The sequence below is a fragment of the Coturnix japonica genome, chromosome 11 (assembly GCF_054131305.1).
Source record: "Coturnix japonica strain WE chromosome 11, WE-NBRP24, whole genome shotgun sequence".
Classification (NCBI taxonomy): Eukaryota; Metazoa; Chordata; class Aves; order Galliformes; family Phasianidae; genus Coturnix; species Coturnix japonica.
Genome location: NC_140673.1, coordinates 6,296,075 through 6,309,945, shown reverse-complemented (window position 1 = coordinate 6,309,945; position 13,871 = coordinate 6,296,075). Strand labels below are relative to the sequence as shown.

General features: G+C 44.6%; 1 protein-coding gene across 2 annotated transcripts in view; it reads right to left on the bottom strand.

Moving 5' to 3' along the window:
* The window catches only part of COP1 (COP1 E3 ubiquitin ligase), a 119,699-nt gene that overhangs the window by 27,270 nt on the left and 78,558 nt on the right, over positions 1-13,871 (bottom strand). For both annotated transcript variants that reach the window (XM_015869783.2, XM_085510957.1), the window contains exons 16-18: positions 7,451-7,568; positions 3,721-3,845; positions 2,539-2,699 (exon numbers count right to left, since the gene is read on the bottom strand). In XM_015869783.2, the coding sequence (XP_015725269.2) occupies positions 2,539-2,699; positions 3,721-3,845; positions 7,451-7,568 (404 nt within the window). The remainder of the gene's footprint in view (positions 1-2,538; positions 2,700-3,720; positions 3,846-7,450; positions 7,569-13,871) is intronic.

The following is a 13,871-nucleotide window of genomic DNA, read 5'->3' as shown; positions in this document are numbered from 1 at the left end:
AAGAACAATCCTTGAGAGCAACGCCATAGGGAAACAGAAAAGAGTCTGTTCCACCTGAGAGTCCTGGGGAAAAGCTGGCAGGCAGCGCCTGCACCCCCACCTGAAAAGCTCCAGTTTCCAAGCTGAAATCAGTGCACAGTGACCACTGCCATGGAGACCCAAAATGATTCTGAACTGGCCCAGCATGACATCAAGAAGAGCACAGAGCTTGCCCACAGTGCTCGCTATGGCTCCTGGGCAAGTGCTGCAGTTTGGGCTGTGCTCTGTGATTTGACACTCCTCAGCAGAGCTCAGAGCCATTGCCACCAGCGGCCAAAGGCAGGGGTGGTAACTCTTATAATTAGAAAACTAAGGCAGAGTGAGTCACCCAGGATCAAAGGCTGCAATTAACCTAGAAACAGGCGCTAGGTTCCCCAGTGCCCATACACACACTGACTGTGCTGCAAAGCAAAGGACTTCTCTCATGCCAGCATCATTAAGAAACACGCTAGCTTTTTAGGGAGCCTATATACAAAGCTCATCTGAAAATTTTATGCTAATTTAGGAGACCATCATCAAAAAGGAGAATAAAAGTTTCATCACTTGAACAAGACCGTGTGGATGTAAGTGACCTTTGGCTGTGAAGTAATTTAATTTACTAGGAACACGAGCAAAGTCTCAATTAGGTCTGAGAGGACCACTGCACAACTAGAAGAGGAAGAGAAGCGTGCAGATGCAGGGCTGGAGAGCACTTCACCTCTTGGGGAGGCTGAAGGGATGGCACAAGGCAGCAGTGAGGCTTCTGGCCAATGCCAGCACAGTCAGATGCAAGTAGCACAAGCAGGATGGCAAGTGCTCCAAAAAGAAGTGAAATACTGAAGGAAAACACTCAGCTCTCAGACCACAGGCAGTTTTTTGCTTTTTTCTATATAAACTGAAGCCAGGTGCTGCGGCTGTCATGGGAGATGCTGAAATTTGGTAGAAGCCCAGGAAAAAAGCAGAGGAATGGTAGAAAATAAAATCAGGACGGTGACAGATTCTGAATGCTGCTTAACAAAAGGAAGCTTCAATGTTATTTGGTACAATCTTTATGGGCCCAATTTAACTGTTACATTTTAAAACTGTCTTACATTTTCTCACATTTTTATTTCAGAGAATTTTTTGTTCCTGTTGTAGAGAATTGTTTGACAGCCCACGGTGACCCCCCCAAAAAGTAAGGCACAATACATCAGAGATGGAAAAGGCTGATAAGATTGGACAGCATTAGAAATAATCCAAGAGATGGGCCCACTGTTAGGGTGCTGCCTGTAGGAAAGCTGCACAGGTCAGTGGGCAGACCAGCCCAACGGAGAAATACAGCAGTAAAGAAAGTTAAGGAAAGGGTGTCTACAGACACAGAGGTTTCTGTAGCATGTTATAATCCAGAAGAAACGTGAAATCACACAACTTCCTATAGTAACTCTCAATCTGAGACATGACAACTGTCTGTACCAAACGCCTCGAAACTCCCCAGCCAGAAGTGTAAGCAGCCCTACACATTCAGTCTCATGTCCACAGCTCAAACTGAAACCACCCGCTTTTTGCTTTTGAACTGAAAAGCAAGCTTTCATTTTAGAGACTTGTCGTGTTTTTTTTTACCCCTTGGTTTCTTTCTTTTAACTTAGAAGCATTCATCTGAAATGAGTTTACACCAGTGACAACTGAATCACGGTTGTGGGGGCAATTTCTTCATACTCAAACAGGAGTGGTGGATGCTACCCTTCTAAAACAGTTCTCTTTGTAAATGCAATGTCTAGAAACATCAATTAGGCAACATTCCACTTCAGCTCCTTGATTGACTGCATTTAGGATGAGATCCTCTCCTCCTCCTCCCAAAAAACCAGTTAAGTACCTGATCTGCAAATATTTGCACAGAAGAGTCACTCATTCAAGTTCTTTATGCAAGGTTTTCAAGGACACTCCGAATTAAAAGCAACACTCTTGGGTTTCCAAAGCTTCCCCACACTTAAAGGATGCTCAAAAACATGGATTCAGGTCTGCTTGCAGCATTAGTACGCACTTTAAATATAAAAACTGCCTGTTACTGATGTACTCATTGAAGTAAATGCAGCCAGGGCTCACCTCTTTTATATATTTACTCGTCCACACACGGGGCACACATTTCAAATAGCTAGCCATCTATACAGGGTAATGTTTAAATCAGAGCACACAGAGAGTATCTGTGAGTGCCTTCATTAAAGCAATGCTTCCTCTAATGCATGCACACAATGGAAAGCCAGTAGTATAGTGCTGCTTTTAGGATTTCAGTCACAAAAGTAAAGGTATTCAGACACATGGATGGAAAACATCAGGCCACAGCAGTTCCTCATCCCCTGGCATCCTCTCCCTGCAGCTCACAGCACTCCAGTCATCCTGCAGTCTTCACTTTCTTACACAGGCCTCCAACACCCATGAACAGGCAAATACCAAATGCAACCGAGCCCTCAGCAATGCCACTTGCTGTGAAATCAGAAGGGCATCCTTTCAGCACCCTGCTGTGTGAGTGAGCAGAAAGCTTACCCCATCTGGTAGTGCCCTCCAGCAGACAGCACTCACAAATTCATTTGTGTCATCTTCCTTCCGGTCCTTGTCCAGGACGCTCTTGACCGTATCAAACTTGAATGTCAGGAGTGTCTTTGAGAGGCCCTTATAGTATAGGTAAAGGGAATTATTTTCGCTTCCTAGAAATAAAAAATACAGAAGATTATGTTCTGGAAGCAGACAAAAAAAAAAAATACAGTTTCTTAGCCCTTTTATTCTTTCAAGAAATGACATTTCTTCCCAGTAGTTGTCATCATGCTTGTGGTGCCTTGGCAACTGGGCATAACCACAGCAAACTTTCACAACACTTACAAAGAGAATAGGCTTCATTACAAAACAACTGCAGTATGCAGTGCAGATGTAAAATAAACCAGATCCCAGCTTTTCTCCAGAACTTCCTTAGGGTCAAGCCCTTTGAGTATGGCATCTATGGAATGCCTGCTCAGTGCCACAGCTGTGAGGCAGGTAGCACTGTCATACATTTGCTTGCAGTAATCGAATATGACAGTAGGTTCCATGGAGGTTTAAGTGAGAGAAACTAGACAGCAAGTAGGCTTTATTTAAAATCCATCCCAACTTCTGCCGTACAAGCTATGGAGGGATCAGAGAACACTTCTCAGAAGGATCAGCCTGCCAGTGCTTTTCCACCAAGACCTGGGGATTTGCAGAGGTTCAACAGTCCAAAAAGTAGCAAAAAGACAGGAATGACCCAAGGAGTAATTGCTTAAGAATGAATTAAGTCTTCTGAAAGTTGTTCACCATGAGGGAATCAGTCCTTTACCATGCAGACTATGTGACAAGTATGTGACCCACTCACATGCTCCGGGCTGCTAACCTTCCTAAGAAAAATGCAGGAAGATGCATCAGCTGAAAAATTGGAAGGGTGTATGTTGTATCAACACCAACTACGTTAACAAGAAGTTTTTGGTGGCAGCAAGTCCAAACTGTTGTACACACAGACCTCATATCAAATGAAAGGTAAACCAAGCAGTAGTCCCTTAGGTTAAGCTGCTTACATTGTTCCCAGGGAAGCTCAGGACAATCCTCTACTAAGAAGTCCATGCAGCGACATGGCATGCTGCTGCTGTGCTTCGCAAATGAAGAGGCAGGAACCCCAAGCTGTCCCACCAGCCCTGGGGTAAGGGCAGCTGCTTTACTCACCACAGGCAATGTAGTCTCCGTTGGACGCCAGCCCTACAAAATTCTTCTCATTGATGTGGCCCTTGAAGGAGCGCAAGCAGTGAGGTTTCCCTACGTTCCACAGCTTCAGCTGACTGTCTGTTGACCTGAAAACAAGACTTGAAGTTACAATGCTGCCATATGGCAGGTAATCCTTGCTTGAAACACTGCTCCTGAACACCCTACTTGCAGTGTTAATGTGGGAAGTCTTAGTGCGCTTGCAGAGATTTATCCCACTTCAAATCACGGTGCAACCCCGCCCGAGCCTGGGAAAGTATCTGCTCTTTTTAAAAGCCTGTCAAAATGTTTGAATAAAATACTTCCTTGCAATATTACTCTTCCTCTCTCCTATCAACTGCTGAGTCCTCCACTGAACTGCACAGCCTGTGGGACATCACTGCCTCCCTCAAATCCTTGCAGATCTGGGACACGATTTTTTTTTTAACTTCTACAGCACAGAGGAAGTCTGTTCCTTCCTGCCTGCTTGCTGAAATGCTCATTCATGCCTTTACAGAACTCAAGGCAGTCTCCTCCCCTCTGGCTGCCTTCAAAGCACGACGTTCTCCCAATACCAAACATCAGCACATAGAAACCTATGGGGGTTCAGCATTACTACTTGCATTAAATTCACGTGGATTTCTCTTGTGTAATTGAGACTGCCTAGATATAAATCTCAAACTTTCGCTGTTCTCACCTTGGCAGCAAAGCTAAATATTACTTTTAGAAATATACAGCTCCATAGGGATTAAGTTGAAGTCGATGTTTCGCATTGTTACCCCGCTTGTAAACATACCGTCTATTTACTGTGAGCAAACCTCCCTTTCGGCAAAAGCAAGGTGCTGCAGGTAGACTTCTCAGGCTGGCAGAGCACAGGCAAAATAGGAAGATCCCAGATCTCAGGGCTAATTCATTTCCTTAGAGCTGATGGGACTCAAGCCTCTCTCACCTGCCAGGATTTATTGTCTAGCCAGGCTCCGATGTCCCAGCACTCCCTGACTTACGGTTGTGAGCACATCAACTCCTGATGAGGAAGGCACTGGAGCACAGTTAGCCCACCCTCGAGAAAACAGATAGAGCTGTTTTGATCTTAAATTTCAAAGAGAATGGGAGTAGGACCTGTCATCCGGATGAGATGGAAGAGAGGGGAGGCTGGTATAGGCTGTGTCACCCAGACGTACTGCTTTTCAAATACTGGGAGTTGGAAGGAAAACAACCCCACTAACAATATCCATCAAATATTCCCAACGTAACACATTAGTCCAACGTCACATTTGCCTAAAAATATAGCATGAGAGAGATGCACCTTGTGCTTTACTGCAAAAACCTTATCTCAGCCCTCAATGACAGCTGGAATGACAAAGGAGAGATAAGGGAGCTGCAGCAAGATTTGTTAGTCATATGTAATAACAGCACGAGGTCAGATCCCCATGAAGGTACAAACTGTATCTCCAACACTGTGACTTGAGCAGAAGTGCTATCTGAGTCCCAGGTCTTGACCAGGGAGGCCTAAAACAGAGCATTCAGTTTCCCTAGCTTCGCTGCAGCTCACTCTCCCTTCCCTTCTACTCACCATCAGAGCAATACAAAGAAAAGGGAAAAACATATATACTACTGGTTTGGTGTTTTTTTTTTTTTTATTATTTGTTGTTTTTTTTCATTGTTGTTTGTTTTTGCCATTTTTTTTACTGCCCAGAAGTACAAGGACATTGCCTTCTTTGCTATTAGGATAGCAGTGTTATTTTTAAAACGGCCCTTTTTAAAGCTTCAGAGTTGCCTGGAAACTAAAAATTTCAGAAGGCAGAGCGAAGAAGCAGCAGAATAATCCCTGGTCTACAAGCTGTCAGGTTCGTGTGACAGCTTCTGCTATTAGTTAACCCATCAAGACGACCTTACGTATACAGGCACTTAACCTCCGTGTTTTAGTAACATACATTCTAGATCTTCATTAAAATAAACAACACTTCACATTAAAAGCATTCAATTAGTAGTAGGTTAACAATATTCTATCACACTCTGGTCATTTTTTCACTCCTTAGGACAAGTGTGCCATACAAGATGATGGTTACCTGCCACTGTGCCATAAGGATAAGAATAGGCTATTGATCCTTCTGCTGTGACACTGCTCTTCTGGATTCATACCCTCTCCAAAAAAAACACATCATGGATGTGCTGCTCTGGTAAATCTGCCTCTCTGTAAATTAGCACTGCAATCAATGTGTTGTGCTAAATACCAGGCAGTTCTGAACATTCTCGAGGTCAAAACCTAACTCTACAGGGCACAGTAAATCAATGCAATCTATAAAACAGCTTTAGCTAGAAATCTAAAGAATCTGAATATACAAAACTATTTTTTTTTTCCTTTAAAGGAATTGGTACTTGGCTTTTGGGAGTCGCTACTGCTGACTCCCCAGTTTGCAAAATTAAGACATCTATTCTCTTTGATGCTTCCTTTTGTTCACACAGAAAGATAGGTGAGCCCTACAGTTAGCTCCCTCATCCTGTTACTGCCTGTCCAATTCCAACAGCTCTATCAATATTCCTCCCACGGCTCAGGGATAACCACTCTCAACTGGACAGCTCAAGTAGGACAGGGCAGTTCAATCCCACAGCATCCTATGCATCATGGCTGTAAAACATTCTCAGCCTCCTTATGCTTCTAGTAAATGCTTTCTTCTTAGTCAGATCTGGTTCAAAGCATTCAATTTAATTTGATCTATGTTCTAGGTATGAATTTGCACCCTTCCAAAGAGCTATAATGCTAATGGAAATAAGAAGAGGAGCTGATGAAATACAAACAGCACTGGAAATCACTGGGGAATCCTCCATCACGCTGCTCTGATCAGCGTAATTCACCAGCAGTCTGAATACTCAGATGTACGCCTCAAGAAGCTCTGCTTTGGCTCCAGGCTGCTAGAGCAAGCTGTGAGAAAACATGGGAGAGAACTGAGATAGACAGACATCTACTCAGCTCAAGGAAGCAAGTTGGGACTAGATTTAACCCTGTGATTGCACCCTGTCTCCCCTGATGTCAACACACTCACGTACAACACCTAACATTCCCCTAGCAGCCTGTAGCCTACAAAACCTATTTGCCTTTTCCCCATCGTTTAACAGGGGCTCATCTCTGCTTTGTTCATGTACCCGGTCCTTCAAATATTTCCACACATCATCTGATAGACACACTCTGCCCTACATGACTGAAAACTTACTTAGAATGGAGGCAGCCATATTCAGTTTTGGGATGGGCTCACATGAGTTGCTTTCAAGTTGTGGCCAAACACCCTCTTCAATGGTAGCAACACTATTTGATCACTTCTGTCACTCACCAGATGCCCTTCTGCTGCAAATTACTATTCTCAGGCTGCCAGCAGCCTTGTCTGCAGCAGGGCTCTGGTCAGGAGCACCCTCAACATACAGGCTCTTTAGAGGAGGACCATCAACTTGCAACTTCCCAAAGCTGGGGCTTAAGGACAGAAGTTGAATCTACTTGTCTTCATGTTCCTCAAGCTTCTTAGCAGCATAAGATAGAGTACAGCCAAGTAACACGTGGAATAAATTTCTATTTTTGCCTTGGAAAAAGCAAAGATCTGCTTCCTAAAAGCACAGCAAGTGTGTGCATCCACCCACACTGGCCACCCTGCAAAGTGCCCGTGACAGCTGCCAGAAACCAAGGGCTACCAAGTTCTTACCCTGCATAAAAATAAATACTTACGCAGAGACTATTTCCTCCCCACTCACAAATTTTGCATAGGAGACTGCCTTGCGATGCCCTTTGAACACCATGATGGGTTGCTTAGTGTTGCGAAGATCATAATAGTGGACACAGTGATCTGGAAACAAGAAAGAAGAGGTAACATTTATCAGCTGGGAAGGATGAATGAGACATCTCATAGGTAATTAGACACAATGAAAGCGCTGTCTATACCTTCTATATCTCACCTCACGCTGCAACTGGGGTAAACAATCTGCACAACAGGAAAGGAGCATTTCAAATGGGCTGCTTCCAGGATTCAGTGCTACAAACCTCACAGCCCATGTGCAAGGCAGCAGCTAAAAGGACTCTCACCACTCCTGCCTTTCCTGGCATTGTGCCTGGGCAGCCTAATTGCCACTTCTATGCCACCCCCCCCTCTCCTTCCTCAATCTGTCCCCTCTTGGAAAACTGCTGAAGAACATTAGGCTACAAACTCAGCCTGTCTGCTACTTAAACAGCAGAAAACAGACTGAATTCCTCATGCTCACCTTACACAGGTAACCTCTATACTTTTGTTTTTGCATCTCTCCTTGGGCTTTATTACCGATCAAGAGAGAATAAGCATTTCTGCTTGTGAAAGAGCAGAGACTAAATTTCAGTTCTTTAGATTTAATTCACAGATGTGCTGCAGTGCCACAACCACATAAAAAGGATTGCGACAAAATTAGCAATACATTTTATTTCCTCCACAACTAAATGCCACCTCCCAGGAAAACAGGAAAAGAAAAAGCAAGAATGGAAGCCCCCATGAGATCCAAGCCCTGAGGCCACCCAGCGCTCTTCCTAGCCTAATGAGGTTAATCAGCTTCTCCCTCCCTGACCTTCTATTGTCAATGCTGAACTTCATTTAATTATCTCCTGCTGCTCTGGACACCCAGGGAGGGCAGGCAACACCATGTGCATGGAAGCAGAGCAGGAAGCCTCCCTTAGAATTACAGAATCATTAAAGTTGGAAAAGACCTGTAAAAGAGCATCTAGTCCAACCCTTGACCCATCCCCACCATGAGCACTAAGCCATGTCCCTCAATGTCATGTCTCCACAGTTCTTAAACACCTCCAAGGACAGTGACTCCACCACATCCCGGCACAGCCTATGCCAAAGCCTAACCATTCTTTTGCAGAAGAAATTTTCCCTAATATCCAAACGGAACCTCCGCTGGTGCAACTAGATGCCATCACCTCTCATCCTGCTGCTGCTACCTGGGAGCAAAGGCCAACCCCTACTTCACCACAGCCTCCTTTCAGGCAGTTATAAAGAGCAATGAGGTCTCCAAGCTCCTCTTCTCCACACTGCCCCATCCCATTCCCTCAGCTGCTTCCCATCACACTGTGCCCCAGACCCTGCACAGCTTCACTGTCCTCAGCCTTCTAACCTTGCAATTCAGCGTACCCAGACAGCACTCAACACTGACTCAATCTTCCTTCTGCTGAAACAAGCATCACCAATGGAAGATTATCACTAAGATTACCCAGAAATGAATTTCAATGCCAATAGCTGCAGCTATTTCTGTATTTGCATGGTTTTGAAGCAGGGCTCTCAGTCTCACAAGCAGTGCCTGGCTGTCTCAGTATCCCATGTGCTTTGGATGATAACTGGATTCCCATCGATCAGACCACAGCAGCTCCTGGAGCAGAAGCAGCTTTTCACCCACATTAAGGGGCTAATTGCAGGACACAGAGGGACAGGGCCGTATGGCAGAACCTGCAGTCAGATGTGGCATGCAGGTAAGGTGTCCTCTTTGCTTTAAGTGCCTCACTTCACTGCATATCAAGCTTTTCCAGTTCTCTCCCTCTCCAACCATGTCCTTCTTGCAGTGCAGAAGCAGACACTCTGAGTCTTCTCCATCACTGACACCAGGATTCAAGCAGGCAAGCCTCCCAACTGGGCTCAAGCTCTGCAGCTGCTGTGTCCCTTCACACTAGCATCAGGGCACTGGGAAGTGCTATGCTCCCAAACACTCCTTCACATGCTCCTGTTCCTTCTACCTCCAAAACAGGAGCCTCAGAATGGGTGATGGTACCAACTAAAGTCCAAGAGCTTTCCTACAATCAAGCATTGAATCACCTTTAGAACAACACAGTGATGTAACATGCATACTCAGCAATGGGATAATTTTCAAGGAGAAGTCAGATTAAGTGTTATCATTCCTTCAGTACAATCTGAGCACCTTGCTCCCTTCTATCTCTCTGAAAGCTTGCTTCAAACCCGGCAGGTTTGCTAACCTGGTCAGCATACACCTCTGGGAGCTACACCTCTTGGAGCTATGAAACAGTTAACTGGCAATTGTTATTTTAATGAGCAGAAATGATCCTAGCAGGGCTTCCCATTATGAGCCAGTTAGTAGATAAGCCTTTCAAGCCTATTTTTGCTCCCAGTTTCAGCCTCCTCTCCAGCTGGTCTGTCATTAGTATGCCTCTGGATCACCAGATTTTATCCTTCAGAGGGTGACAGGGAAAGGGGGAACTGCGGATGGGCTGAATGAGAACGTCTCAAAGCATCTGGACAACGGGGAAAGGCAAGGGCTGCAGCAGGAACCAGCAGTCCATTGCAGCAAAGGGAAATGGAGTTGCACTCGCCTCCAAAATATGGCAACAAACAGCTGGAAGTCTGCTGGCACCCAGCACAACGTGCCTCCCCATGGCAGCAGGGCAATCAATCACTGTCTGCTCTCATCACCGCAGGGCCGGGGGGAACAGCAAGGCCAGTGGGCTCTAAAATTAGCCACTTAATTATTAATTGATTATTTCAGCAGCCCGAGTGTTGGCGCGCAATTGAGGTTTTTTTTTTTTCTTATTCGACTGAAGCAGCTATTTTTAAAGTAGTTATGTGAAGACAAACGCATACTGCATTCATTAAAACCAGAACAGGTGGTCATGTTTTACAATTAAAGAGATACTCTCTCTTTCAGGCCATATGGACTTTCCGCAAACAAGATAAAAAACGCCATCTGCTGAGGAAGAGCAGAGTCCGAAAGTGAAGCTAAATGAGAGGAACACAACACCCAGTTAGCCCAGTAGGAGCCCCATGGGGTGGACTGGGATGAGGGCACAGAGGCATTGAGTGCTGTGCAGCTCAGCAATAAGGGGTCCCAGCATCCAGCTGGTGGTCAGGAGAGCGGAGTGGGCATTGAGGGGACTCAGCCCCCAAGTTCTGTGATTGCCCTTCAACTTTTAAAGCAGTTTGCATGTTTCTAGAAGCCGCGAGTGTGTTTGTTTTGGTGCCAGCCATGCACAGCTCCAGTGAGATCTATTGGTGATAGGTGGACGGCTGGACTGGATCATCTCATAAGTCTTTTCCAACCTTGGTGGCTCTATTGATTTCCTTGTTTCGTTGAGCATTAAAAACCATCATCCAGCAAGTTTTATTTGTTAAGGTCTACAGTTCCCACCCGAACCCAAAAGCTCACTTCAAACAACTTCCAAATGATGTTTCCACAGTGCAAAGCCTCACACCTAACCCCGAGGCAGAAGCAGCTCTCCACTTCTGCTTCTGTGTTCCTGCTTAATTGAAATATATACGAGATAATGGGAAGGGGTATGTATACATACCATAACAAATTAAACACTCTGAAGCAATTCTCATCTAATTCAATGTCACCGCAGACACCGAGCATGACAGAATTCTGCTGCTGCTCCTCCTGAATTCAGATTAATCAGGTCATATTATATCTGTTTTTATCGCTCTTTTTTTTTTTAATGGTCTCAGAAGGCAAAGAAAGGGCAGCTCAGCTCAGCTACCACTGCCACGAGGTCACAGACCACAGGGCTGAGTTTTTAAATAGCACTTCCAGAAGTGCTTACTTCCCCAATGAAGCAGCGCTTTCACCTTTGGGCTGCCCAGGCGACAACTCATCAGGAATTCAGACTTTCTACTGCCAAGCACTGACAAGTCCAGCAAAGCTTCCCAGAGATGCCCCAGCCCCCCCCTCCCACCTCCAGGAAATGCAGCCTATATCTGCAGAGGCTGCCATCACTCACAGGCTGGCTCGTAAATTAGCAGGGCAAGCAGTAGGGCTGGAACACCGCGAGGAGATGAGCATCTCCATCACAGCTTGGACACAACGGAAGGAGTGAACAAACTGATGATCTGGTTACAGGGAACCAGGTGAAATACTTCGACAAAGAGAGCTGGGAATTGCTAATGGACCCGGCAGCAGCTTCAGTAATTTTATAAGATGTAATTGCTCTTGGATTTTCAGTGGTTTAAACAACAATAAAGAAGAGCGAAGTCTGTGTTTTTGCCTAAAATGTTTTTTCTTACACTTAGGGAGATTTGCTGCTAAAGTTCACGGAACAGCTGTTACCAGAAGGCTCTAAATTCACATCACCTATTGAAAAGCTCTTAAAATATACTGAGGAACAGCAACTTTGGATCAAGGTTAGCAAAGAGCATCGTAGGGCAGCAGATTTTTTTTCCCCCTAATGTTCCTCTGAGTACCTGTGCATCGCGGTGGTGACGCACACAGACCAATCCAACTCTCCAGGTACCAGCAGTTCCAAGCCACATTCATCTTCCACGTCACGTCCTTCACCAGCAGCATTAACTACCCTACAGCTCCAAGTACCTCGCAGCCCTCCAAGGCTTTTTTTTCTGACTGAGAACCACTTCCTAGAAGGAATACCAAGCCAAGGACAGCAAAACAACAGCTTACCTGCAATGCAACAGCTTTGTATTCAATAGATGTGACGACTAGAAAGCCCCAAGAGCTGCACGCAAAGGTCCTGTAGCTCTCCTTAGGAAAACTGAATTGCTGACAAACTGACGACCATTTTTCTTACTTCATTCAGAAATGCATATTTCTCAGCTGTTCAATATTTATGCTATTGATCTACTCAGAATATAAGCAATTTAAGTCGTTCTCATTTTTCAAGGGCTTACATGCCTGGGAATGCCAGTGGCTCTGACCACACAGATGCTATAGCCAGGAAGACACCAGCATCCAAAGTTGGAAAGCAACAAATCAGATGCTACTTGAGGTCTGCTAAAGGCCTTTTGTTATCCAAGCACACTTCAAATTATTAGTAATTTCTTAAAAATAAACAAGGGGCCAAATCCACTTTCTATATCAATGCTCCAGCTTCAGCCTACAGTCCAGCATGTCTTGTGCTGCTGCTGTTTCACTGAAACAGAAGCCCAGGCTAGAAAACAGCACTCAAATGTATTTCTCCTGTGTTTCTTTGTTCACAACAGCCTTACCTGTTTATCTAGTATCTCATGTCAGTGGTTGATTATTCCCTCAGATTTGTCTGCTTTCTTTTTCCCCCTCTGTGATATTCAAGTTTGGATCAAAGCTGCTGCCCTTTGCCACAGTGAAAGTCTGTATGACAGGTAGTGAAAATTAAAGATATTTATATAAATCTGACTGAGGAGTGGAGGGGAATATTTATACAACTTGCCTGGTAACGTTTAATCTGAATCTGGGCAATATTGGTGCAAGATACGTCCGCCCTCCTCCAGTCAGGTTATCCAATACAAAACCAATACAAACAAAAGGGCACAAAAAAGACCACAAAAAGCACAAAGAAGTAAAGGAAGAGAGGCTGGTTAAAAAATGATTTTGGACATCCTGAGGGAAGCACCCATTGCTCAATATGCACTGAAGGAGTTCAATGAAACCCCAATATTTATATTTAAATATCTACCTATAGAAAATGGTCTTTCACTCATTCCTCCTCTACCAAGTGTAAGCAAGAACATTCAGCACACAGAAAGGATAGAACAAGGCCTTCAAAGCTACCCAGAACTATATCTAGGCAACTTGCTCACAAAGAAAAGAGTTAAACACATAGTCATACCCCAATGCATTGCATTGCTTCGAGCCTAGAGGTCCAAACAAAAGCTTGCATTTCATGTGTCTGAGTGAACATAAAGAGTACATGTTATCACTCCCACAAGTGCTATGCCATAAAGAGAAGGGCAGGCCACCTTAAAGAATTCTTGTTCACCGTACACAAACAAGCAATAGGAAAAACAGAACTTTGCCATCAAGATGAGTTAACCAAAAGCCTTTTTTTCTGCCAGGCTCAGTACAGTTCTGTCCTACAAAAGGGAAGCTTGCATCCTCAGAGGTAAAGGCTCTGGCTAAGCTAAAAACAGAAGCAGAATCAGAAGGTACAATCTCAGTCTTCCCTGTTGAAAACTTTTCTTCTGTTAGTGCAGAGAAAGAGGAAGGAGATCAAAAGGGACAACATCCTGATCTTAAAATAAGCTCACATCAACTGTGGTACACTGTCATATGGTGCACTATATTGCATTACACTGAAGATGACTTTTCTGTAAGGACCAGTGCACATAACATGCAAGCTGAGTAAGGGCCAAATAAACAAGTGTAGCTATTTCTCAGACATCTGAGATAAGACAGAAAACTGCTATCGGTGC